This window comes from Atta cephalotes, assembly GCF_000143395.1.
Source record: "Atta cephalotes unplaced genomic scaffold scaffold00106, whole genome shotgun sequence".
Lineage (NCBI taxonomy): Eukaryota > Metazoa > Arthropoda > Insecta > Hymenoptera > Formicidae > Atta > Atta cephalotes.
The window spans coordinates 129,706-154,323 of NW_012130170.1; the positions used below are offsets into that span (position 1 = coordinate 129,706).

At 29.6% G+C, this 24,618-nt stretch overlaps 4 protein-coding genes across 4 annotated transcripts; 3 read left to right on the forward strand and 1 right to left on the reverse strand.

The window, feature by feature from the left end:
* On the forward strand, positions 1-3,636 carry LOC105625073 (chymotrypsin-2-like). Its single transcript, XM_012206416.1, has 5 exons — positions 1-55; positions 609-756; positions 2,400-2,649; positions 2,899-3,033; positions 3,379-3,636. The coding sequence occupies exons 1-5, from the start codon at positions 1-3 to the stop codon at positions 3,601-3,603; spliced, it is 813 nt and encodes a 270-aa protein (XP_012061806.1). The 3' UTR covers positions 3,604-3,636.
* A 4,900-nt stretch (positions 3,637-8,536) lies between these two features.
* LOC105625057 (WD repeat-containing protein 46) lies at positions 8,537-10,375 on the reverse strand. The gene is made up of 5 exons (XM_012206399.1): positions 9,731-10,375; positions 9,327-9,643; positions 8,930-9,254; positions 8,736-8,849; positions 8,537-8,644 (listed from the first exon to the last, which is right to left on the reverse strand). The coding sequence occupies exons 1-5, from the start codon at positions 10,373-10,375 to the stop codon at positions 8,537-8,539; spliced, it is 1,509 nt and encodes a 502-aa protein (XP_012061789.1).
* Positions 10,376-14,317: 3,942 nt separating this feature from the next.
* Positions 14,318-18,436, forward strand: LOC105625058 (pre-mRNA-splicing regulator WTAP). The gene is made up of 5 exons (XM_012206401.1): positions 14,318-14,549; positions 16,945-17,069; positions 17,176-17,354; positions 17,435-17,589; positions 17,730-18,436. The coding sequence occupies exons 1-5, from the start codon at positions 14,318-14,320 to the stop codon at positions 18,434-18,436; spliced, it is 1,398 nt and encodes a 465-aa protein (XP_012061791.1).
* Positions 18,437-20,443: 2,007 nt separating this feature from the next.
* LOC105625059 (superoxide dismutase [Mn], mitochondrial) lies at positions 20,444-22,821 on the forward strand. Its single transcript, XM_012206402.1, has 3 exons — positions 20,444-20,481; positions 21,310-21,599; positions 22,113-22,821. The coding sequence occupies exons 1-3, from the start codon at positions 20,444-20,446 to the stop codon at positions 22,439-22,441; spliced, it is 657 nt and encodes a 218-aa protein (XP_012061792.1). The 3' UTR covers positions 22,442-22,821.
* Positions 22,822-24,618: the final 1,797 nt, after the last annotated feature.

Genomic DNA, 24,618 nt, shown 5'->3' on the forward strand with positions numbered 1-24,618 from the left:
ATGTTTTCTATCACAGATCTCATAATCACGTGTTTAATATACCACACCGCTTATGGTAAGTACATATATATTTGTGAAAATTTTATTGAGAAATTTTAAAGAGATGTAAATTTTAACAAATTATGAGCCTTAATGCACAACAAATAATTTGAACATATATCATAATAGTATTAAGATTAATATCGCGCACGACCAGATGTTATATAACTTAATTCTGTCACGTAATTGTCTCATATAATCCAAAGCGTTAATAATTACATTTTATATAAGCGAAAATATCATAACAAATTATTTAAAAATTAGTTCAGCGGATTATACACATATTTTATTAAACGTAGTAATTTGGCATTTATAATATTTTTAAAACGACTAATGTAGCGCAATCTTGTTACTTTTAAAATTTTATTAAAATATTACTTACATATACTTATAATTTATTCAGTACTGTCATATTTTAAAACGGAATTTACATATATATTGTATAAAAAATAAATGTTAAAATAAAGAAAAAAGTTAATATATAAGGAAATAAAATTTCTTAATAAAGTTCAAAATTTATATTTTTAATAAGATATTATAAAGACAAAAAAAACTTTTTCAATCGACAGGTGTGGATACGCAAATCGTAGGCGGCACGAATGCTTCAGCGGAGCAATATCCTTATCAAGTGTCATTGAAACAAAATGGAAACCATTTTTGCGGTGGTGCTATCATCCACAAGAAATTTGTTATCACTGCGGCTCACTGCTTATCGGAGTATGAGTATTTTCCTCTGAATTTTAAAAAGCATTCAATTGTCTATTACTATCTAAGTCTTAATTGAATAATTATTATATTTTCTACATTTGGAATTTTATTAATAAAAGAGCAATGCTATTATTATATATTATTTAAAAGCAAATATTTGTATAACGGAACGAAATTATGAGAAAATGAGAAAGAAGAATAGTAAAATTGGATCGAAGTTTGCCTGTAAAAGAAACATTTAAAATCAGTCTATTTTTATATTACTAGACCTGCTGAACTCGAACATAAAATTTAAAAATTATTTAAAATTCAGGGTTTTCTGAAAACGCAATTTTTCTACACAAAATTTCGTTTTGCAATAAATACTTACATTCTAATAATCAAATAATAATTGTGAATAAAAAAAAAATTCTTTTATTGAAGTTTTTAAGAGAAAAAAAAAGAGGAAAAGGAGAGAGAAAGAGAGAGAAAGAGAAACAGAGAGAATTAGTTTAAATTGGAATCAAATCGAATCGGATCAGTGGATATTTTAAATGACAGTCCAGATCTTTTTAAATAAATGAGAAAATAAGTTCATTTTTAATGTATTACCAAAATATTGTTTTACATATATTTATGTCATATTATTAATTTTTCGATATACTTGTACATTCAAAATGAGTTTTTTCAACTTTTTAAGATCTCTTTTTTAACTGATGTCAGATGTATAAAAATTTTCGAATTCAATTCATTTTTAAATCAAAATAAAAGATTTGATTCCATTCAATTCGGCGTAAAGATTTCAGATTCGGTTTGATTCAAGTCTTATCAATGCTTGATTCGCACATCTCTAAAAAAAGTGCTTTACGATCGCTTATTTTTTATCAAAATTCTGTAGTGTTTTACTTTTAAACTTTGCAGACTGAAACTGATACTTTTTTTGTTTTGCATTTCTTACTTTTTTCTTGTTTGCTGTAGTATGCACATTTTTTCTTAATCAAAGATATGTAAATAAAAAGATATTTGAGGAAAGCATATAAAGATATGTAAGAATCGACAAATGTAAGAGAAAAAAAAATGCATTTGATATGTTATAGCGAACAAGGAAAAAAGTATGAAATATATAATATACATCCGCAAAACACAGAACTATAAAATTGTGGAATTTCGATGAAAATAAATAATTGTCTCCCTTTTTCTCCCTTTTTCACGCGCGCGCGCGCGCACACACACACACACACACACACACACACACACACACATCAATAAAAGGACATTTCTTTTACTTATATTGTAGTTATTATTTGATTATTAGAATATGTATTGCAAAACAAGGCTTTTGTGTATAGAAAAATTGCGTTTTCACAAAATTCCTTAGATTTTGGATAATTTTAAGTTTCATATTTGAGTTCAGCAAACGTAATAATATTTACAGGAAAATGTTTACAGGAAAATTTTAGCTTTATTTTACCATCCTTCTTTAAAGAAACATGTAACAATTTTTTATATCTAGAAATAAACAATTTATATTGTTTATATGTAATTATGTAATGATATCTCAGATATATTCAGATATACATTTTCAAATAAATTCATATTTAAAAAAAAGTTAATCTTTTAAATTAACTTTTAAATTAAATTAAATACATGCAAATTTTTACTGATTATTACAGAAAGTTACCGAAAGATATTTCCATCGATGTTGGAAGCATTTATCTTGATAATCCTAAAACTAGATATTTGGCGCACAATCTAATAATACATCCTGATTACAATGAAACGCTGCACATAAACGATATTGGTTTAATTAACTTAACAAACAAAATTAGCTTTAGTAATAACACTAAATTAATAAATTTAACATCTTCCGACCGTAATTTCGAGGGTCTTCAATTAAATGTTACTGGCTGGGGAAAGCTTAAGGTAAATATAAGAAATATATCTTATATTTCCTTTAAAATTATTTAAAATTATATCAGATGTAAGGATCTTGTAGCTAAACTAGTGTAAACTTGTACTTAAATTATAATAGATACATATTTGAAGTTTGACGAAAGCAAGATAGAAAATAGAATTAATGCAATCTAATTCAACGACAAAGAAAACAGGTCTATGAATCTACTTCTATTTAAAGACCAGGACATATATTTAATTAAAAATATTTATTTTTAGACAGACGGTTTAATTCCGAATCAACTTCAACAAATTGTAGTGAATGGATTTTCTCAAACGGAGTGCGTCGAATTGTATAGTAACTCCACCAATAATATGTGCACCCTTACTGCGGTTAATAAAGGAATGTGCGATGTAAGTATATTTATAATCGTAAAATAAATTGTATATACGCTTAACTCTTGTGATCTTTATCTTCCTATAATTTATAAAGATGTCATCTTGTTGTTTTTTTCTTCAGATTAAATTGATATCAAGAAATAAAAGTTTTCTTTCTTCTAGATTATCAGAACTAGTTATTTCTGATACAGAAGCAATCAATTGCTTTACAAAAACAGCTAAATTTGACTCATTTGGCAATTATTTACGTCGTACACTAATATTTAAACTTTAACAATATATACATAAAACAATATATACATAACAACAATATATACATAAAAACTGGCTAATATTATATTTAATACACTGTCTTTGTAGGGAGATGCCGGTAGTGCGCTTACTTACGAAGACGAACTGGTTGGCATCATGTCATATAATAGACAGCCATGCGCCGATGGCAATCCAGATGTGTTCACCAAAGTGTACCCTTATAAAGAGTGGATTAATAAAACTATTAATAAAACTATTAATGCAGGCAGCAATCAACAACTGAATATCATTCTTGGATCTTTTATGACATATTTATGTATTTCATTTATGTAAATACATATGCACATATATTTTTATTTATGTAAATAGATACATATTTTTATTTTACATATGCCTGTGATTAATCATCAATTTTAATAATTAATGAATATTGCATGAAGATAAAAATCAGTTCTTAAGAAAAAAATTATATTTTTACTCATGATGAATTGTAATTTATAAAATTGGTCTTTTATTATATATAATATATATGCATGTGTGCATGCGTGTATAAGACATTTTCTGTCATTCTAAGCTTATATTTGCCGAATGACCTGCAACAAATTTGGTTGAGCAAAATATATGACGAATTAACGATAAATCAGCGAACAGATATGTCAAACACATGAAGGCAAATTGATAATAAACTTTAAACAGGTTTACTATTGCAAAAGTATCAGCATTCGTTATGCAAGAATATAATTTACAATTAGTAGTCTATAAAAAATATCCATATTTTTGCTTCTATCGGAGCTGATCTTTATTTAACATTCATTTGTCGCATTGCTATTGTCAGATTTGCTCTGGTATTGATTGTCTTTAATTTACTTCAGAATGTATTTTTCAGATTTAAGATCTTACGAAATTACAGTAGAGTACTAAGATCTGGTTTTACAACCAAATGGTTAGCTGGGATATACAGAGCTAAGCATTTAAAATATTTTAAATTTTATTATAAATAATTTTATTTAAAACAAACATATTGTGCAATTTTTTCACTAAATTACAAGTGTCTTTTTTACTTTGACTACTCATAGAAGACAACCAAAGTAATACTCGATATTCCTTAAAAAAGCAAACAATATTAAGAATCTTCATTCATTTTAGATCGCACATATGATAAACACAATCAATACTAGAAATTTAAAATGCCTATTATAGTTGCTGAATTTTATTGCTTTAAATAATTCAATCTTGGATTACTAAATTAATATATACTATATATATTATATATGTACTTGCATATACCATATTGTAGTCTTTTCGAATTGCGCGCCGAATTGTTTTTCCGGACTATAAACGTAACCGCAACTTAATTTATTTTTTGCAATAAATTTATTAACAGTTTCAACATTTTTCTATAATGCTTGATAACATTAAATTATTAAAATTGCTTGTCAATTTAATTCGCGATTACTAGTGATTTTAATTGCGTTTATAGTCCAGAAAAACAATTCGGCGCGCAATTCGAAAAAACTATAATATATGCAAGTACATATTATATATATATATACATATTATATATATACATATTATATATATAGTATATATTAGTAATCCAAGATTGAATTATTTAAAGCAATAAGATCCAGCTTTGACCGTAATAGGCATTTTAAATTTCTAGTAGTAAAAAACAAACTTTCAATTTCAAATTTTTGTCAGATTTATACGATTCAGATTCATACAAGAAAAAATGAAAAGACAGTAGTACGCAAATGAGAGAACATACACATGACACACGTTGTGCGTATTTTATAATGTAACAAAAACTTAGCAAAAATTTGTAAAAACCGCCCAAAAAATGATTAAAAATATGCCAAGTATATTTTCTAATATTTTAATTCAAAACCATTTTGTAAATATATTCAAAAAATGCAATGGAAAGAACTAAATTATAAATAATGTCTTGAAAAAGATAATATTATCAATAATATAATCATATTATTTAAATGTAATTTACAAAAAAATCGTCAGAATTTTATTTTCGCATTCATAAAATTCATTTTTAACTGATTTTGTATAGAAACAAGCCACGAGTATATGATCGAGTTTTCACTCTTTCAATTGTCAGAATTATCTAAACAGATCATGTTCTCTCTCGGTATTAATAAAATATGCAAGAATTATAGTTTTCAAAAAATAAATGGATGTCTTTATATGAGATCATTGATGTCAATATCGGCGTATATTTCCTCTACTTCTATGAATAAATATATTTTAAAAATATAGTTAAAATAATACTTTGGTTTCATTTTTTTCCATTGCCATTATATTTGGTTTTTCACTGCGTTTTTTTGTGAATATCATATAAAATAATTATATGTAAAAAGACATTAAAAATATACTTAGCGCTATTTTTTATTAATATCCTTATTAATATCTTTTTTAGGTAGATCGTGCATTTATAGATAAATTTCAAGATTTGAATGTAATATATAAATAACATCTATGATAAATTAAAATTAGTTTATCCTTAATAAAAAATTATGTTATATTTTAAAACCTATATAATCATAAAATAAATAATGCTAATTCAAAAAACTATAAAAAAAGTTACATATAATATTATCCTAACTATAAAAAAAGTTACATATAATATTATCCTCGGCAACATATTCTGCGAACGTATACACTTTCTTATTATTTGCACACAGATAACGTAGAGATCAATACACAAATTGATAATATCGATATATTGTTACAAGTTTATTCTCGTTACTGGTACTTTTTATTTTCAGCATGTTCATTTTCTCTTTCTCAATGTTCGAATATGTGTTTATTTTATTTTAAGTACAAAAATTTTTGAAGATTTCAAGTAACATGAAGGCCTTATGTTTTCTATCACCAGTGATATAATCTTGTACCTAATACACCTATGATAAGTATATTTGTGAAAATTTCATTGAAAAATTATAAGATGTAAATTTTCACTTATTATGAGTTTTAAGGCATCACGGAAAATTCAAATGTATATCACAATAATATAGCTCAGCTTGATATTGATAAATATATGATAATATTCGGATGTTATTAAAACATTAATAATTAATAATTGCATTTTACCTTAGTTTTGTATAAAAATATCACAGTTATTTGACAAATTAGTTTAACGCTTATCCATATCTCAAAAATGACATAACAATTTGTTCGACATTTAATTGTTTTAAAAAATGCGCTTGGCAATCGTATGTTACTGTAAAAATTTTTTAAATATATTTATACTCGCAATTCATTCCATGCTTGTCGTATTTTAAATCTATATTATTATTATATAACAAATAAATATTTAAATAAAAAAACCATTAACATATGTATAAAAAATAAAGGTTCGTAGTACAGTTTAATATTAGTATTTTTAATAAGATCCTTTATTAGAAAATCAAAATCTTCAATCGAGTTTGCCAGGTCTGCAAATCTTAGGCGACGATGCTTTGGATGGTGAATTTTCTTCATCAAGTTTCATTGAAGCTTGTAAGAATGGGAAGTATATTTGCGATGTAGCTATCATTCATAAGAAATACATTATCACTGCGGCGCACTGCTTAGTACGTATATTCTCTTTTCTTCTCAGTCTTAGAAAATATTCAACTATCTTATTCTTTTAATCAAATAATTATATAATTATTACCTTTCCTAATAATTATTAGGTAATAATTATATAATAATTATATAATAACAAATAATCGAAATATTATTGCATATATTTGTAATTTATAAGAAGACAAAGCTATCACACACATGCATTACTATTTGAATAGAAATTTAATAGAATGAAATTATGAGAATAATTTGAAAAAGCATGCAACAATTTTCTATAACTAACATAGATTTATATTGTTTAAACAATATATAAAAAAAATTAAGATTCCAAAGAAAAATCATTTCGATCTTTTGGGTCTTCTTCAGTACGAAACAAATTAATAAAAACTATTGTGCGTTACAATAAATTAAGTATCGAAATGCCTATTGTATTGTATCTAATTTTTAGTAATATATTTTTTGCACACGTCCATTTAATATATCGACTTTTATAGGATTTAATTGAATTTGTTTAAAATTTAGATATAATTAAAATACCTCTTAGATATATTTACGCATGTACATTTTTAAATAAATGTTTAAACAATTTTTAATTAGCTTTTAATTTTTTAACTTAGCTTTTAAATTAAATACATACAAAATAATCATAATCTTTACTTTTGATTTTATTATAGTCTCTATGATTCATTCATATCATTTATTTGGTATTTAACACAAAGCAAATTGTGAAATAAATTGCATATCTATTTTGTACATCAGAATAATTACATTCATTTTTATTGAAAAATGTAAAAATTGAATTTGTAAAAAATGAATTAAAAAAAAATTAATAAAAAAAATGAATTTTTTATTTTTATTAAACATACAAAAACAAGATATAAAATTTCAATAAATGATTTATCAAAGTCAAGTTACTTATTACTTGATAAACTTAATTACTAACTTTTGACTCACTCTTTACAAAAATTAATCTCTTAGAAATGACGATAAAAAGTAAGAAGTAGATATGTATACCTCGTGAGAAAATTTATTCTTTATCTAAAGAAAATTTATTAAAAATTCAAATAAATTAAAACTAATGTATTGCTGCAGAAACACATCATGTTTTGAGATCAATTTATTAAAAATTTTTAATCTTTATTTTGATATGTTTTAATGCGTATTCTTTAATCAACTAAAATGTATTTCAATAAATCTTTTTTTGTTTTTCACAGTAAGTATTTTACTTTTAAAGTATTTTTATTTTCAAAGCTTCACAGAATAGAAATTTATTAACTACTTTTTTATTGGAGAAACATAAAAAATAATAATTATACACATACGTTTATACAATATTACAAAGAAAAATTTAAATATTTTTATAATAATTTTAATATCGAAAAATACAATTTAATTTCAAGAAATATCTTTCTTAATTTCCTTTTATTAATCTAATTGCTTTTTATGAAAGTAAAAGAAAAAAAATTAATTTGTTATTATCAATACAGAAAGTTTCCATAAAATGTTTCAAACTTTATCTCGTTAATTTCTTTTAATAATTTTTTAACGAGAATCTGATGTCAATTTTATTTTTAAGAAATATGAATATCATTATTTGTCGTAACTTTCATAAATATTAAAATATATAATAATATAAAATGTATAATAATTAAATATACATAATTATGAATCCTATTATTATATTATTCTATTTTTTCGAAACAAATCTATTTAATACACCATAATCTTTATTTTGATTCTCTGTCTTTTTCGTTTCTGTTTCCGTCTGTTCTTCACGAAGCACTTCAATCATTTCCTAAAAATAATAATTTATATCATTTAACGTCCAATTTATAAGTAAAAATAATTAGCAAAAATAATTAGTTCAGAATATACACAATGCTTACCCGACGATTTAGGTCTTTCAATATTTTTTTAGTTTTGATTATTTTCGCAGTGCCACCTTTCCCCTTAGCTTTTGTTCGTCGAGGTTCAAAGTTTATTGGTTTTGACTTAATATACTAAAAACAAATATTATTAAAAATGTCGAATGTCATAATCATACAAAATAATCTGAATTTAAAATATTTCTCTTATTTACCAAAAGTTTTTTCTTTGCTTCCACTTTTTCTTTATACGTAGGTACATCAACTTCAAGTATTTCAGTCGAATCTAGCGTAATTAATTCAGGTTGTATCTTTTCTAGAAGTGCTTTCACTTCCGTTTCTCGTCTTTGAATTTTAGTCTGGAATGGATTAACTTCATGCGCATCGTAGTTTGCTTCCGCACTTCCTGGCACCAGAAGTGACGAAAATTCATTAGCTGTTGAAATTCCTAAGAAATCTTCATAAGGACAAAATCTTACACAGTTCACATTGCGAGCAGTTCTATGTCGCAAATATGGCTTGAAGTCACCAGAAGTTTCTCTAATATAAAAATAAATACAGATGATCAAAATTCCTCGATTGTGTAGTATTTATTTTATATCAATAAATTACCTATAAACTTCAACTACATTGCCCATTCCAAGTGCGAGCAAACCACGCTGACTGTAAGACATACGATGAGCGGGTGAACGAAGGTACAAGTGACTCACTGGTCCTGCTAACTGTCTAATATCCCATATCTTCACAGATTTATCTAGAGAACTAGTTGCCATATAAGTCCCATATGGATGAACAGTGCACGTCATAATTGACTGATGATGGCAAAGCATTTTTGCCAATGGTTTATGAGAATTTGGAGACCACATAGACACTACTCCTTTCGAATTACCCACGCATAGCACCGCGTTACTTGGATTTTGCGTCATCACCTATCATAAATTAATGATTGTCAATAAGCAATATCTAAGATACAATATGAACAATCAAAAATAAATGCAATCTTTTATAAAACTCACAGATATTCTGCCCAAATTGGAGTTATAACGAGCAATTAGCTTGCCTATAGAAATATCCAACCAAGCCATGTGACCATCCTTTGATCCACTGGCAAGTAAAAAATGATATGGCAAAAATTCTAATCTCGTTACACCATTCATTCTTTTCAAGCAATGCAATTCTATTCCCTGATTATCATATACATAAACCCAGTCTTTTTGTGCTACTGCAAACATAGTTTCCAGATGTAGCCATGTAACATCATGTACAGATTCCATTACATTTATTTCACAGGCCAGCTTTTTCGTCACCCAGTCGAAAGCTGCCACGTGACCTTGTTTCCCACCCAAGAGCAAGTGTCTGCCATTTCTGGTATATCTAAAGCAGTATGGGCCAAATAGCAAATCTAGTTTGAAACGTTTAGCCGCGCTTGTTATGTCCACATTCTCTGTTATTTGTTTCTGTCGATATTCAGTAGTAACTTCTCCAGGTTCTGCTTCCAAGTAACCATGCTCCTCTGTCAATAATAATTCTGTCCGAGCTGAAGCTTCTATCTGTTCTTCTATAGCTAACTCTTTCTGCTTTAATTTTTTTCTCAGTATTTTATTTTTTATTGTATCCGTCATTCTATTTAACTCAAGTCCAGGGCCTCTAGAATGTTTCATTAATATTTTTTTTTAACTGGTATCTTCTCTGAGTGTCTTTTACCAATTGGTGTCTTTCCATAAAATTTTTTATCCACTAGAAACGATATAAAAATAATTTTATACAATAAAAATGACAACTAAAATAATAACTAAGAAATAATAAAAATATAAATAATTTATGTTTATTTTAATTGTAATGCAAGATTTTAAATTACATTTTCTAGATTTAAAAATTATTTAAAATAGAAATAATTATGCATATTTATAATATTAAATTATATGTAAATAACTTTTTATAAATTCATTGCATTTATAATTTTCTTGTATGTATGTTCTATCCAGTAAACAAGAATGGATTAAAATGAATTTAAATTTTATCTATCCAAATATGTATTTTAAAGAACAAACAAAAAACAAAAACTTTTTTTATTCATTGGATTAAATTAGATTCAGTTGGATTCAATTGAATTAAAAAACCATATTTCCTATTCAGAATTTTGAAGAAGTATACACAAAGTAAAAAGTTTATTATTTTTAGATAGAAATATGCTTTATTCGATTCACATGAATAAAAATACATTCAGATTGAAAAGACCTTATTTTAAAGTTTGTGAATGCATTATTTCTAAAAATTAAATTTAAATCCATTTCAACCCACTTCAATCCTCTCTTTTTCTTTCTTCCTTTTCTTTAATTGGCACCTGCAGCATCTCGTAGTCGCAATCTGGCCATAAACGAATTGAAACACATATGATTCAAATACAATCTATAAAAACTTTTAATGTGTGATGAAATGCAATGCGTTTAAAGCCGGACACATTTTTCAAAAATATCCACTTAGATCAAAGCAAACATATATCCCCGACCGAGCGAACTTTCAATCCTTTCTTGTTTACAGGAATATACACGTGAGTTAACCTTATAATCTTATTTATATATCAGCGAGAAAAAAAACAAAAAGTCAAACAATAAAAAGATGATCTCAGTGTTCATACCTGGTCTCATTGTGATTTTTTTATCGTGATCAAATATTAATTTCTACACTAATTTTATTAGGAATCATACAAGGAATACAATCAGCGATAAAATCCAATTATTACAGAAACCTGAGAGCAGCCATCTGACGTTTTTCGTCAAAATCGTCCGTACACTAGCGCCAGTACATTCATTTTCGAAATTTGGCAACTATGTAATTACGTGATTGGTAAATAGGCTTGGTTCTTTGTGGCTGAACTTTTTGCACCGGTTCATCTTCCTTCCTCTTTTTTCCTCCTGAAGAGAAAAGGAAGAAAGAACTGATGCATGAGAAAAGGAAGATGAACTGGTGCAAAAATTCAGTCAAAAAGATCAGACCTAATGAATGCACTGATGATAAAATCGTAGTATAATCGTACTCAGTAGCGACACTGAATGTCGGCATCTTTGATATAAGAGGCTCTGAATAATAAAAGGAACAGAGAACAGAGAAGAGAGAGAATAAGAATTTTAATCTATCAGAAATCATGTATTATGGAATACACAGTTTCTGATAGATTGAAATTCTTATTCTCTGTTTTCTGTTCCCTGTTCTTTTTATTGTGCGCCCTTAATACTCGTATTCAGTCAGGCCTTATATTTAAGGCTTCCTTAAATTTATCTTTAGGTACCCTATGAATTATTTCATTGGCTGCTGAGCATCTAAAGATAAATTTAAGGAAGCCTTAAGTACAAGATCTGAATATGGACATAAGTGTTCTTAAGTCATATGATTCATCGTCATGTTGTGAAGTGTACATAGTAGAGTTATGATAAGGCAGGCTCTTAAATTTGAATTTCTATTAATCTTCTAACGTCCTCCATATTCCTAAGAGTACAAACCGATACATGCGCACTAAAAATTGCAGGTCACAAAAAAGTTTACTGTCGCTACTGGGTATGATTGTACTGTGATAAAATCGTGATATCAAATAGTTGTTATTGTTAGGGATTTTAGAAGGTAAAGGAGCAAATTCAGCAAAATCCTCATTAGGAACAAATCTTTCGATTAGTCTGGCAACACTGCTGCGAGACATTCGCGTCATTCGCAGGCTGGTTTACTGACGACTGGGTTCACATTCGTTGTAGGTCGATCACGATTGGAGCATGCGCTAACACATTCCCGTTCAGCTATTCCGGTTCCCTCCTCTCGCGATCTGTGGGGATGATTGTCATTCATGATTAGTCGCAACGTTCTTGACCGCGACGAGGTTTACCTATCGCATTCCCAAGTTTCCACGTACAGTGTTACGTATATGCTTATACCTCATCGAAAACAGTTAAGTGTTTAATCGTGCACGTTTTCCTCGTCACTCGCGTTGTACTCAGCTCCGTTCGGATTGATCGATCGCGGAGTGAAATTCGCCGCACGCGAAGGACCCATTTGGCGCTTTTTCTACGAGTGCGCGATGTCATTCGTCTCGTCTCTCTCCTGATAGCCCTGATACCCGGCCGTTTTTTTCACAATAATGGGATCTGTGCCGTCTTAATATGCGGTAGGTACGTCGACCAAGGTTTTGTGGGAATGAAAGGAAAAGAAAGAGATAAAGAAAAATGTATGTTAACGTGCGCGGCAACTAATATCCGCTGTCCGCGAAACCGCGTGGCAATCGATCGCGGTAAAGTTGGCTTCGAATTATCCGAGACCCGCGCGATTACAACAAATTGCAGCAGTTTCCCTGGAAGGTGGAAAAAAAGAACAAAGAGGAGAGGACAGCACAAGTTAAAAAGAAAAGAAACGAGCGCTTAGACGTAACGCAAGCTGTTCCTTTGCGGCGGACATGTCGACGTAATGGCGTCACGGATGTCTTTTGACCGCAGATAAATTCCGCTTTCTTGATTTCAGTTCCGCTGCAACGGCGGATTCCGGCGACCTTTCGGTGCTGTTCCCCGTACGGAATTGTTCACGTGATCGTACTTCATTATAATATTTACAACAGTATCATTGATGCGTAACACTTAATGGATATCCACGCGTATCTATCAATCTATCAGTCTGATATTTTCCAATAAGGTTCAGTATTTCTCACATACTGTAATCAAATTGAGAAGAAGAGAATAGATACTTTGCATTTCTATCAGTTTTCACGAAAGTTCACTTTAACTGCAGAGATATGCAGGCAATGGATAATCTTACTCTTGTAGCAGACGAGTGCTTAAGAGACTTATCTATAGGTTAATCAGATGTGACTGATAAGATCGTCATGTTTTCAAATCGAATGGCCTTACAGTGCTTCACATTTAATTTTACAGAGTTATTCAAGTATCGCAAAACAGAGCAGTCAATAAATTAATTTGTCCAATGGAAGTTGTTTGTGTCACATTATTGCAGTTTTACAGTCAATATTCATAATTGGTTCTTATATTTTAGTTTGTTTTAAGTACAGTTTTAATACATATTTTTTTTTAAATGAACTTCTACTGTTCTTTTCTCTTTTTTTTCCTTCAAAATGAAGAGAAAAGGAGAGAAAATGAACCAAAAAAGGCAGCTAAAAAAGCAGACTTTTAAGACTTTTAAACTTATTACAAGAGTTATATTAGCATCTTAGACATTATTTAATGAAAGAACTTTAATAAAATAAGCTTTAATAAGTAAGTAGAAGGTATGAAACAATTTTTATTGTTCTATGAGAGAGATTAAATATGAAATTGAGATAATGTTATGCTCCGTAAATGATATAATGATTATATTAATATTAAAATTTTAAATAACCGACTATGAATAACTGTTCAAAATTGCAATTATAAGACATAGCTTATGATTTCGTAATTTTTAATACTATATACTTGTGCTATACTTGTCTGTTTCAGATGGTTGTCTTATAATATCAATTATAGTATTCAATCAGTGACGCGATTCGTCAGCATCATAGCATTAATGAATAGAAGACTTTGCATAAAGGCCTCTTCTACATTTTAACATCCAACTGCGAATTAGCGGTGGAAATGGCAGATGAGTGCAGTGAGGTCAAGTCGGCAGGACCATCCTCGCCAAGGAGTCCTCAGAGCAGCAGCAACGGTGGGAAGCCCAGTAGCCTGCACTCACCTAGGCAACCAAGACGCGTGAAGCTAACTCAACAACAATTGGACAGCTTGACAAAGGACGAGCTAGCGGCCAAATGGCATGAACAGGACTTGTATGTGGAGTGTCTAGAAGCCCAGTCGGCAGCTCAGGAAGGTACTGAGATCACACGAGTGAGACCACCTCACTCACCACATATCTTAAGCGAATTAACGAATGCCAGGATACAACGATATTTTGTAAGAGACAAGACTCTCGTAGAGACGCTAAGCATAGGGTTCATTAGATCAGTGTTTAGGATATTGTCATTAAGTTGTTTATTAGGTTTAAGGTAACGAGAAAGCTTTAATAAATAAGTACACCAGGTATAAACATAGGAAATTATTTATTGCTCTATGAGAGAGAGCTTAATACACATGCGATCAGATTATTTCAATGTATCTGCACAAAAGTACTAGAAAAATTAAATATGAAATTGAAATAATGTTGCGCTTCATATATGATATGGTGATTATATTTATATTAATTTTCAAAACTACATTTGTGATGTGTATAGTGCGGGTAATTAAAGATTCATATGTATCGTGATGTAAGGCGATAATTCTCAATGTAATTGTGAGCACGGGTGGAGTGACAGCCACATATATGATGTACAAAAAGGGATACATTTAGTCCAAATTTTCTTGTGAGCAATTATATTGTCAGCCATGAAAAAGCCATGATTAGCGAGTAAAAGTGAAAATGGCTGAGCTAACAAGTGCTTATGTGTGTCAAGAAGCGTCAATAAGGTTTTTCTGCAAAAAAAAAACCAATGTCTGCCACCGATGTTATGGAAGACATAGCATTGCTCAAAATGTCATTTCACAAGTGCCCTGTGCAGTGTATCGCGTTTATCTTTGCAGTGTAATAATTATACTGCCAAAAAAAAAATATGCAGGAGAGTGTGTGCCGTGCGTGTAATTTGAAATATCGAGTTCTAGTTAACGAGGATGAAATGAAAAGCAGCGTTTATATGATGGCGCTGATTTTACGACTCAGAGGAATAATAAGAGTGGATCCGTATCACCATTTGGCCTACAAAATACTGCACCTGGGGTGCGTGAAATTTATATCTCGGTGAAGTACGCAATCACATTCGTCGTTATCAATTGGAACATAACTCAATCCCATCTGTCTGTCCCTTCCCTTGATCTACGTATCCTTAAATATTATCTTATCCTTAATTTTTTTCCAGTTAGAGATAATGCAATTAACTGTATTCCTAAATCAATTATCCTACATATTCTTACTATGAATGCAACTTGCATGCATTTATACCTACACCATAATATCCTGGTATCAAATACGAATTTCAAAAGTACATACCTGTGGGTTAAGCCCGGCCAGCGTCTCGTTACGCCAACATCTGTGTCTGCAACAAGTACATGCTTGATTCATACAGAAGAAAAGTAACGTCCACTCTTGGTCTTGGAAGTACAGAGAATCACACAAATGGCACGTCGCAACGACTCCAAAAATCAAAGTATGCGCTAATTAATGTCAGTTGTCAGGCAGTCATAGTCACGTACTTATAAAAGTATATTGTTTATTTATGCGCACTTAGGTAAAAGCCATAAATATTAATTTTTCCAGTATGCTTACTTCCATCAAAAATTATCATATATATAAATTACAACATATATATAAATTATACAAGAAATTTTATAAAATTATATAGTCTGATGTTTCAAATATTCAATATCCAATATTATGATTTATAAATTTGTATTCTTAATTAAATTAATCGTATAAATGTTGCAGAGAAAATTATTTATAGTTGCAGAAAAAAATTTTTGATATTTTGTGTGTTGTAAATATATCATAACAAATTTATAATAGAATAAAATATATATTCTTACATTTTTTCAAAATAATAAATTTTATTCATTAATAATAATTTTGGAAAAAGTGTTACTAAATCAGAAAAAAATATTTATTTTTCGTTGAAATATATTTATACAAAGAGTCGACTGTTCACAAAAATTATTAAAGAATTCTTTTTGAATCTAATTAATTTATTTCAGAAAAATAATTTGAACTCCTTACATATAAGTAAATAATACAAAATATTACTTAAATTTCAGAATATATTGGATATTTACATTTTTAATAATCCAAATATCAAAAATTACATTTATTTAAAGGATTTTTTTTTTTAATTTTAAAAACATTAAGACAATATAAAATACAATCGCTGGCTAGATATTGAAAAAAAAAACAAAATCAACTTGCAGGCTTAAAATAGAGAACTAATATATGCGCGCGCGCGTGTGTGTGTATGTATTACATCTCCTATATGAAATATACATATTCCATTATTTCACTGTAATTGTTTTAATGATCAAGAATTATGTATTATATATGTTACAAGAAATATTCTTGTAAGATATAAATATAATATACATACATTACAAACATATATGTAATAATATTGCAATTTTAAGAAACACATAGATTCCATTGAATGTTAAAGTTCTAGAAATAGAAAAATTTATAGATTATTCCTTTATAGGTGAGCTAGCTTCATTGAGAGAATCCGAAAACAAATACAGACAACAATATATAGAGGCATCTCACAGGGAGAAGATCTTAGTGAGGAGGCTTGCCTCTAAAGAGCAGGAATTACAAGAATATATTGTATGTAATTATTCTCAGATACATCGAAATTCTAGTACAGTTTATCTTGCAAAATTTATTTCTATATGATCTTATATAAAAAGGATTTATTTTTTTTCATTATTAGAATCAAATAACTGAAATGAAAGCCACCCAAGCTCCGTCCGCAGCTGCATTAAGGTCCGCTCTATTAGATCCGGCTGTTAATATATTAATACAGAAATTAAGGCAAGAGTTAATAACGACCAAGGGCAAATTAGAGGATACGCAGAATGAACTAAGCGCGTGGAAATTCACGCCGGATAGGTCAGAAAAACTTTATACATTAAATAAAAGACGCATGTACGACACCAATATTTTTATTAAATTAAATATTTTATTTACAGTAATACGGGCAAAAGATTAATGGCAAAATGTAGGTTGTTATATCAAGAAAATGAAGAACTTGGTCGTATGATTGCCAGTGGACGTATTGCCAAATTGGAAGGCGAACTTGCTCTGCAAAAGAGTTTTAGTGAGGAAGTGAAAAAGTCACAATCAGGTATCATATTAGTTATTCATTAATTTATATTGTTATTAACTTTTACCAAGATAATTATCATAATTATTGCAATTAAAATCGGATTCTGTGATCAAAATATTTTAAATATAATTAATTCATTTTTATTTAATTTGTTACAGAATTAGATGAGTTTCTGCAGGATTTAGATGAAGATGTGGAGGGTATGCAGAGCACTATTTACTTTTTGCAACAAGAACTGCGCAAAGCACGAGAGTCTGTCACGCTATTGCAACAGGAGAATGCAGCATTAAAGGCAAGTACAAACGAGAATAATCTATCGAATGGTTTATCGCCCCATACGCCGCCAATTAAGAAAGAGGAACAAGAAGAAACTACAGTACCAGATACGAAATCTTCAAAATCGATGGAGGACAGTGATATGTGCAAAGGTGTGAGGACTCCACCGTTAGCGTCGCCCCAGAGTGAGCTTACCAGTGTTGAAAGGACAGAACGTGCGGAGAGAAAACTTAATCAAGCCGATCACAATGACGAGAGTTCCAGCGATTCCGCGGCGTTAATTATTAAGGTTGAGAACGAGGAACTTAGTGATAGAGAAGAAGAGCAGGAGGAAAATCGGAATAAACGAATATTAAGAAATAAAAATCACAGTAGGAATAGTGGTAAATCAAATGGGGAAGAGGTGACAACACGAACAACACGGGGTAGGGACAGGATAAAGAGGGAGAAAAGTGCAGCCAGTAGTGATGATGAAAGGACGCACAAGAAGAAACGAAGGGAAAGCATTCTTTCTCTCGATTATAACGAAGCCGATGATGATGCGTTAGTTTTAACTAATGGCGAAACTCTGCAGAGTGATCCCGAATGAATATTGTTTTTAAGTTGATTTTGGAACATTAACTACACGTGTGGTTGAAATTCGCGATATATAATTTGACATCCACTATGTACAAAATTTTTCATCTAAAGCAACGCCGGTTGCCTATTTACAAGATATTGTTCGAATAAAAAAAATAATTAGCCATAAAGAAACGTAATTTCAGTACCTGTATTCGTGATAAACCTCAAAGGATAAATATTCACATTGGTCTCTAAAATGACAAACCTGTAAATACTCTTATTATTATTATATCGATCCATTAGATCAATATAAAGTTTGTTTACTTGAAGTTACTTGCAAACGACCAAGTTGCGCATTACATTACAAAGATATATCAGACGAAAAATCTGAATAGATTAATATAATTTATTACAGCCGAACGCTGTAAGGAAAACAATCGAATTTTGTTTATATTTTGTAAATTTATTGTATTAAAACTATGTAAAAATCAGCAAAAGCTTTGGTTTATCAGTAAAAGACGAATAATTCGAAAGATTGTCAAGAATTAATCAAAAACGCCTAACCATATTACGTAAATAAAGCGAGTGAATTTTAATATTTTCGGATATAGAAAGCGAACTGTGAGATTTTCGTATGATTATGTACATACGTACATAACAACGGTCTGATGTACATATGTATTTTTTGTGCAATATGAGGCATCGACCGCGATTTAATTTTGCTTTTACCGAATAATTGGAAAATAAAGCATATGACAAAATATACAATATTAGTCTTAATAATGCATATGGATTGATCTCACAGACTGATACATTAAACTCACATTTTTAATTTTCCTAAACTGAAATTTGTATAGTGTTTGATATATTTTATATTATCTATATGCAAATTTATTTTATATTATCTCCGTAAAAAAAATGCGCCTTCAATTTTATTTGTAGTTTATATTATAAGGAAAAAAACGATGGATATCAAAAATACAAATTTGCATTAAAAAGAAAAATGTTGGTAAAACGTATGATATTCCATCCCAAATTTTCTGTATATAGTGCCATTATTATTCTTGTATAGAAGATATTAATAATTTCTGAGATACGAGCGATAAAGAATAAAGTGCTTTTTCTTACGCACATTTTGCAATTAAAGCATGGTGTCTTCTTTTCTTCGAATAATTAAGAACGATTAGAAATAACTTTATATTTCGATAAGAATCCAATTTTGCTTACGCGATGTAGAACGTCCGCGTGCTAGTTTACATTAATCTTATTACTAAAAGTATGCTAACATGAATTGTGAATCTTCAAACTGCAAAACATGATTATTAAAGGATTCCTTATTCAGACTGAACATATGTTAATTTTTTTCCATTCCATACTTTTGCATTTAATTATGTAATTGCGTAGTAAATATATACATTAAAAAAATTTAAAGACAAGTCCCAAACGAGAGAATTAAGAAATAAATAGATAAATCCTAATGTCAAATTTAACATGTATTTAGAATATTATTTATTGCACATAAAAAATTCAATTTTAAAGAGAATGAATATTTTAAAATTTAACTATCGATTTGCAATTCAAACATCGATATGCACTTTTGAGTCTGTTCTTTGTTGCTATCCTATCTCAAACAAATTTTTGCCAAACTTCAAATATATATCGATTTTATTTTAACATTATATATGTATAGTTATATATATCAGCTATAAAAGTTCTTACAGACATATTTTTAATCCATTTGAAAATGGCACTTTACCGCAAAAATCATCAATACATGATCCTACATGAATTTTCACTTTCGCCGGCAGCATTCGGCGAATAGTTGAGTAAATTCGTTTGTGGTGTATTAGTATTTTCCAATGTAGTACAGTGAGGAGTAGTGGTGGTGCAGAACAGTGTAGAACTGTGGAGAAACAGAACTCGACAGAATCATACAGACAACCGCAAGATCCGCAAATAGAATCCTTGCAAATCCTGGGAAAGATCGAATCATATCCTCCAAATCCTGAAAAACAATTTACGTGTCGCTCCAATTATGTTCGCAGCAAGACGTATTCTGGTCTCCAAACCAACGTAAGCATGACGAAAAGAATTCGTCTCCCGAATTCGCTGTTTTCACATTATGTAATTTCTAACCTGACACGCAACCCTCTCGATATGTTTGCAACAATTTTTCATGAGTATCTATATAATGAGCAATTGTATTATTGAACTCTTACTCGAATCGTTTGACAAACCGATAAATTTTTAATAATTTATGTAAAATCATATGTGTGTAAGTATACTTTCTGTATTTTTTGTATCAACATAGGACTGGCAGCAACGTTCACAGCTGATCGACGAATTTTCTCTTTCCAAAAAAAAATAACACGAGAGAAATATAGTATTTAAAATAAGATAACAGCTTATTTTTTAATAATGCAAATGATAATTTTATTGAAAGTGTTTTTCAAAGTTATTTCAGAATATCCGCTAATTTTTTTTTTTAATAAAAAAAGACCTTCGTATAGAGTTATCTAGCACACTTTTCATGTAGATTTTTTTATATTATATTCTTCATAATTGATCATCTAGAAACAAAAATCGTTTAATTCTGTAAACTTTATAGCAGTAATAATCGTTTTAATTAAAATCATATTATTCTTGACATATAAATAAAAATATAGATAAAGATCATGAAAAAATTATATACACATATTTTAAATAGAAAAAACAAAGGTTTTCAATTTGTAACGCAAACGTTTATTTTATTTATTACTATTTATTATTTTATATTTATATGTGTACATAGTATTTTTTATTTATATATATATTTATATATACAACATATTGTATATACTGTACCTATATATAGTATTATTTTGTATAATAATAATGTAATCTCTTCTATAACTAATGCAGCAAGGATGTATTTGCAAGATCAAAGCATTCACTTCCGAATTTGCCATATGATTATAAGGCTCTGGAGCCCATCATATCCACTGAGATCATGGAGCTCCATCATTCCAAACATCATGCAACCTATATTAACAATCTAAATGTCGCCGAAGAAAAAATGGAGGAGGCGATTGCAAAAGGCGACATCAATACACAAATTGCCCTGGGCTCGGTTATCAAATTCAATGGTGGTGGTCATATCAATCATTCAATTTTTTGGTGCAATCTTTCACCCAATGGTGGAAATCCAGATGGTAATATAATTCTTCAATTAATGTAAAAGAAGTACTTGAATAATATTCAAATCAATTCATTTAATAATTAAAAAATAATTCTTATAAAATTTTATTTGTACAAAGTTTTTGTCAAGTCAGAGTAAAATTACACAATTAAAAATTGAGATTTTGTTAGTGATTAGATCGCTTTGTAATATATAATGATTTTATAAATTTTCAACTCACGTAAGATCTAAAATTAAAATAAGGAGCAAGTCTCTTTAATAAATGGGAAAAGACTTTGGAGAAAGAAATTGAAGAATTTTTATTTTTAGATATAAAAAGAAAAGAAAAAATAAATAGCTGATCAATAGATATGAATAGTTTCCAATAATTATAAATCTTTTCTTGGAAAAAAGAACTTATGTATATATGAGAGATGATTATATAGTATAAAACTTTTCAATTTTATGCAATATTATAATCAGAAGATATATACATATATAATTGTAGTTCATGCAGATAAATGACATAGTGCATATTTTTGCTCAGCTGCCCTTTCGAAGCAAATCAATAAAGATTTTGGCTGTATGGAGGAAATGAAGAAGTCCTTATCTCAGATTACCATAGCAATTCAAGGCTCTGGTTGGGGTTGGCTCGGATACGATAAGAAGACTAAGTCGCTGAGGATAGCGACTTGTGCGAATCAAGATCCATTACAAGCTACTACTGGTCTCATTCCTCTCTTCGGTATCGACGTGTGGGAACACGCTTATTATTTACAATATAAGAACGTACGACCTGTTTATGTGGAAGCAATCTTCGACATTATTAACTGGAAGGATGTAAATGCGCGCTTCAAAAATATCACTGGTTGTTAAAGCTCAACAAAATCATTTAGCATTTAAATCCGTTTTTTAGATATTAACGTAATGTTTCTATTAGGATTGAACGATATCAGGAATAATCAGTAATTCTCCTGATTTTTATATTTTTTTTTTCTACACTGTATCCGAAATGACATAATCGAGTAACAAGTAAAACAAGTATGAAAAATATGTGAATATAAAAATACATTTACTTAGAGTAAGACATTTCCTTATCCTTAATATAAAATATAACTATTCTGTATCTCGAAAATGATAAATTAAGGAAATGCGTGATATGAAAATAGTCATATTATTACATTTTCTATACTTTTTCTTTGCTTTTCAGTTGTTATGAAAAGAAAATTAAACTATAAAGATTTCTAATCCTACCTTTTGATAAATTATAATTATTTCTATAATTATAATTATTTCTATAATAATCATCAATGGAGGATTCAGTATATAATACTGAAGAAACAAACTTATGATAAAAATACATAATTAGTTCATTTTACCTGCTAATTTTCTTAAAATATATACTTTCAAAATAAAGTTATTAACGTATTTATTCTTTTAAATTGTAAAATTATATGCAGAAATTGTATTCTATGAACATTGCTGACAGAGAAATTTAATATATTTACAAATTATAGAGAATTTATCTCACTTTTACTTGATAGAAAATAAAACGAAAGGTATATATGAAAATAAATAGAAAGTGTTAAAATTTTTTCTTTCCAAATGCTTTTATATAAAAATCAATTTTTCATCAGTTTAACCTATGAAAAATATTTATATATGTGATACTATGAAAAATATTTTATATATGTGAATTATTAATTAATAATTTATCACACATACACACACACACACACACACACACACACACATATATATATATATATATATATATATACATACAAATTTAATAACGAGATAGATACAATACACTTATACTTGTAAATTATAAGACACATATTATAATATATTGGATTGTCTGGAAAGTTTGTACCACAAACGATTTAAATTTAATAAATGTATACTAAAATTTAAATCTGTGTTTCAATTTTCCTTCAAAATCGGCACAAACTTTCCGGACAACCCAATACTTGTAAATTGTAAGACACATATTTATAAAATGACAGTAAAAATAAACAATTATATATTATTGAATGAAATTATTCTTTTGCATTAAATTAAAAAATATTTTATCATTTACAAAATTCAACAGAATTAAATTGAAAACCCCCTTTAATCAACAATTTTACAATTTAAATAGAACTTCTTTTAATCGCACATTTCAAATTTCCAGATGTAAATACGATATCATTTCACACAAAGTAGCAATGTATCCCAAAGACAAATGGACCGCGAGAGGAGACGAATCTATGAAAGATCACTTCCGACAAATTATCAGGAAACAAGGTTATGTTTGGGAATCACCAGCTATGATTCATTCGTGTTTCCAGGAAGCGAAACAGAATACGAATCGCGCCGTTTGCGTGTGCGCGGGAGCGGGATTGTGATCTTTATCCTCTGGCCACAAAGAGTGAGAGGATTCAGGGAAAGAACGCGCAGGTCCTTCGCGGTCACTGCTGGTCACTCCGAGTTGAACGTAGGCGCGAGCGAGCGCGGACGACGGACAGCGTCGTGACAGATCCGTTCGTTCGGAATAACGTTCGTCACGAAGAGTTGACGACGAGGAACAACGGAGTCGTGAGGCAAAAGGATAGGTGTTACAACAGACCGAGTCTCGCGCCGCGTGCAAGAGACTTCGGGTAATCGATCGCAGGCGTCGGAGAAGTCGGGCAACCGAGTCAACCGAGTGGCGTCGCGACGCACGGCGTGCACGCTCGGCTTCCGTGGAACGTGTATCCGTATCGTCGGAGCCAGAATCAGTATGGCCGTAGAACCTCAGCTGTTTTCACGTCACTGCCTACGTATCTGGTGAGTCGCTTCAACAAGAGGTTTCTTTTTTTTTTCGTCATTCGCGCGTGCTACTCGCGCTAACTTCTCGCCTTTCTTTCTCTCTTTCTCTCTGTCTCCCACCCTCTCTCACGCAACCAGTCACGCGCGTAAATGTGCGTGCGTCATGATCGCGATCGCGTCTTTACGAGCACCCCGTGCGAATGGCCTCGTAAGTATAAAACGCAACATCGCGTCGTATTGCCGCGACGGACAATCATTTA

Bases quoted from the DNA above. Each gene is read 5' to 3' on its own strand.
- LOC105625058 (XM_012206401.1), top strand. From the start codon at position 14,318: ATGGCAGATGAGTGCAGTGAGGTCAAGTCGGCAGGACCATCCTCGCCA. The intron at 17,070-17,175 runs GTATGTAATTAT...TTTCATTATTAG, and splicing joins AGGAATTACAAGAATATATT to AATCAAATAACTGAAATGAA. The intron at 17,590-17,729 runs GTATCATATTAG...AATTTGTTACAG, and splicing joins AGTGAAAAAGTCACAATCAG to AATTAGATGAGTTTCTGCAG.
- LOC105625059 (XM_012206402.1), top strand. From the start codon at position 20,444: ATGTTCGCAGCAAGACGTATTCTGGTCTCCAAACCAAC. The intron at 20,482-21,309 runs GTAAGCATGACG...TAACTAATGCAG, and splicing joins ATTCTGGTCTCCAAACCAAC to CAAGGATGTATTTGCAAGAT. The intron at 21,600-22,112 runs GTAATATAATTC...ATTTTTGCTCAG, and splicing joins CAATGGTGGAAATCCAGATG to CTGCCCTTTCGAAGCAAATC.
- LOC105625057 (XM_012206399.1), bottom strand. From the start codon at position 10,375: ATGAAACATTCTAGAGGCCCTGGACTTGAGTTAAATAGAATGACGGAT. The intron at 8,850-8,929 runs GTAAATAAGAGA...ATTTGTTTTTAG, and splicing joins AAGCAAAGAAAAAACTTTTG to TATATTAAGTCAAAACCAAT. The intron at 8,645-8,735 runs GTAAGCATTGTG...TATTATTTTTAG, and splicing joins TGAAAGACCTAAATCGTCGG to GAAATGATTGAAGTGCTTCG.
- LOC105625073 (XM_012206416.1), top strand. From the start codon at position 1: ATGTTTTCTATCACAGATCTCATAATCACGTGTTTAATATACCACACC. The intron at 757-2,399 runs GTATGAGTATTT...TGATTATTACAG, and splicing joins GCGGCTCACTGCTTATCGGA to AAAGTTACCGAAAGATATTT. The intron at 3,034-3,378 runs GTAAGTATATTT...CTGTCTTTGTAG, and splicing joins TTAATAAAGGAATGTGCGAT to GGAGATGCCGGTAGTGCGCT.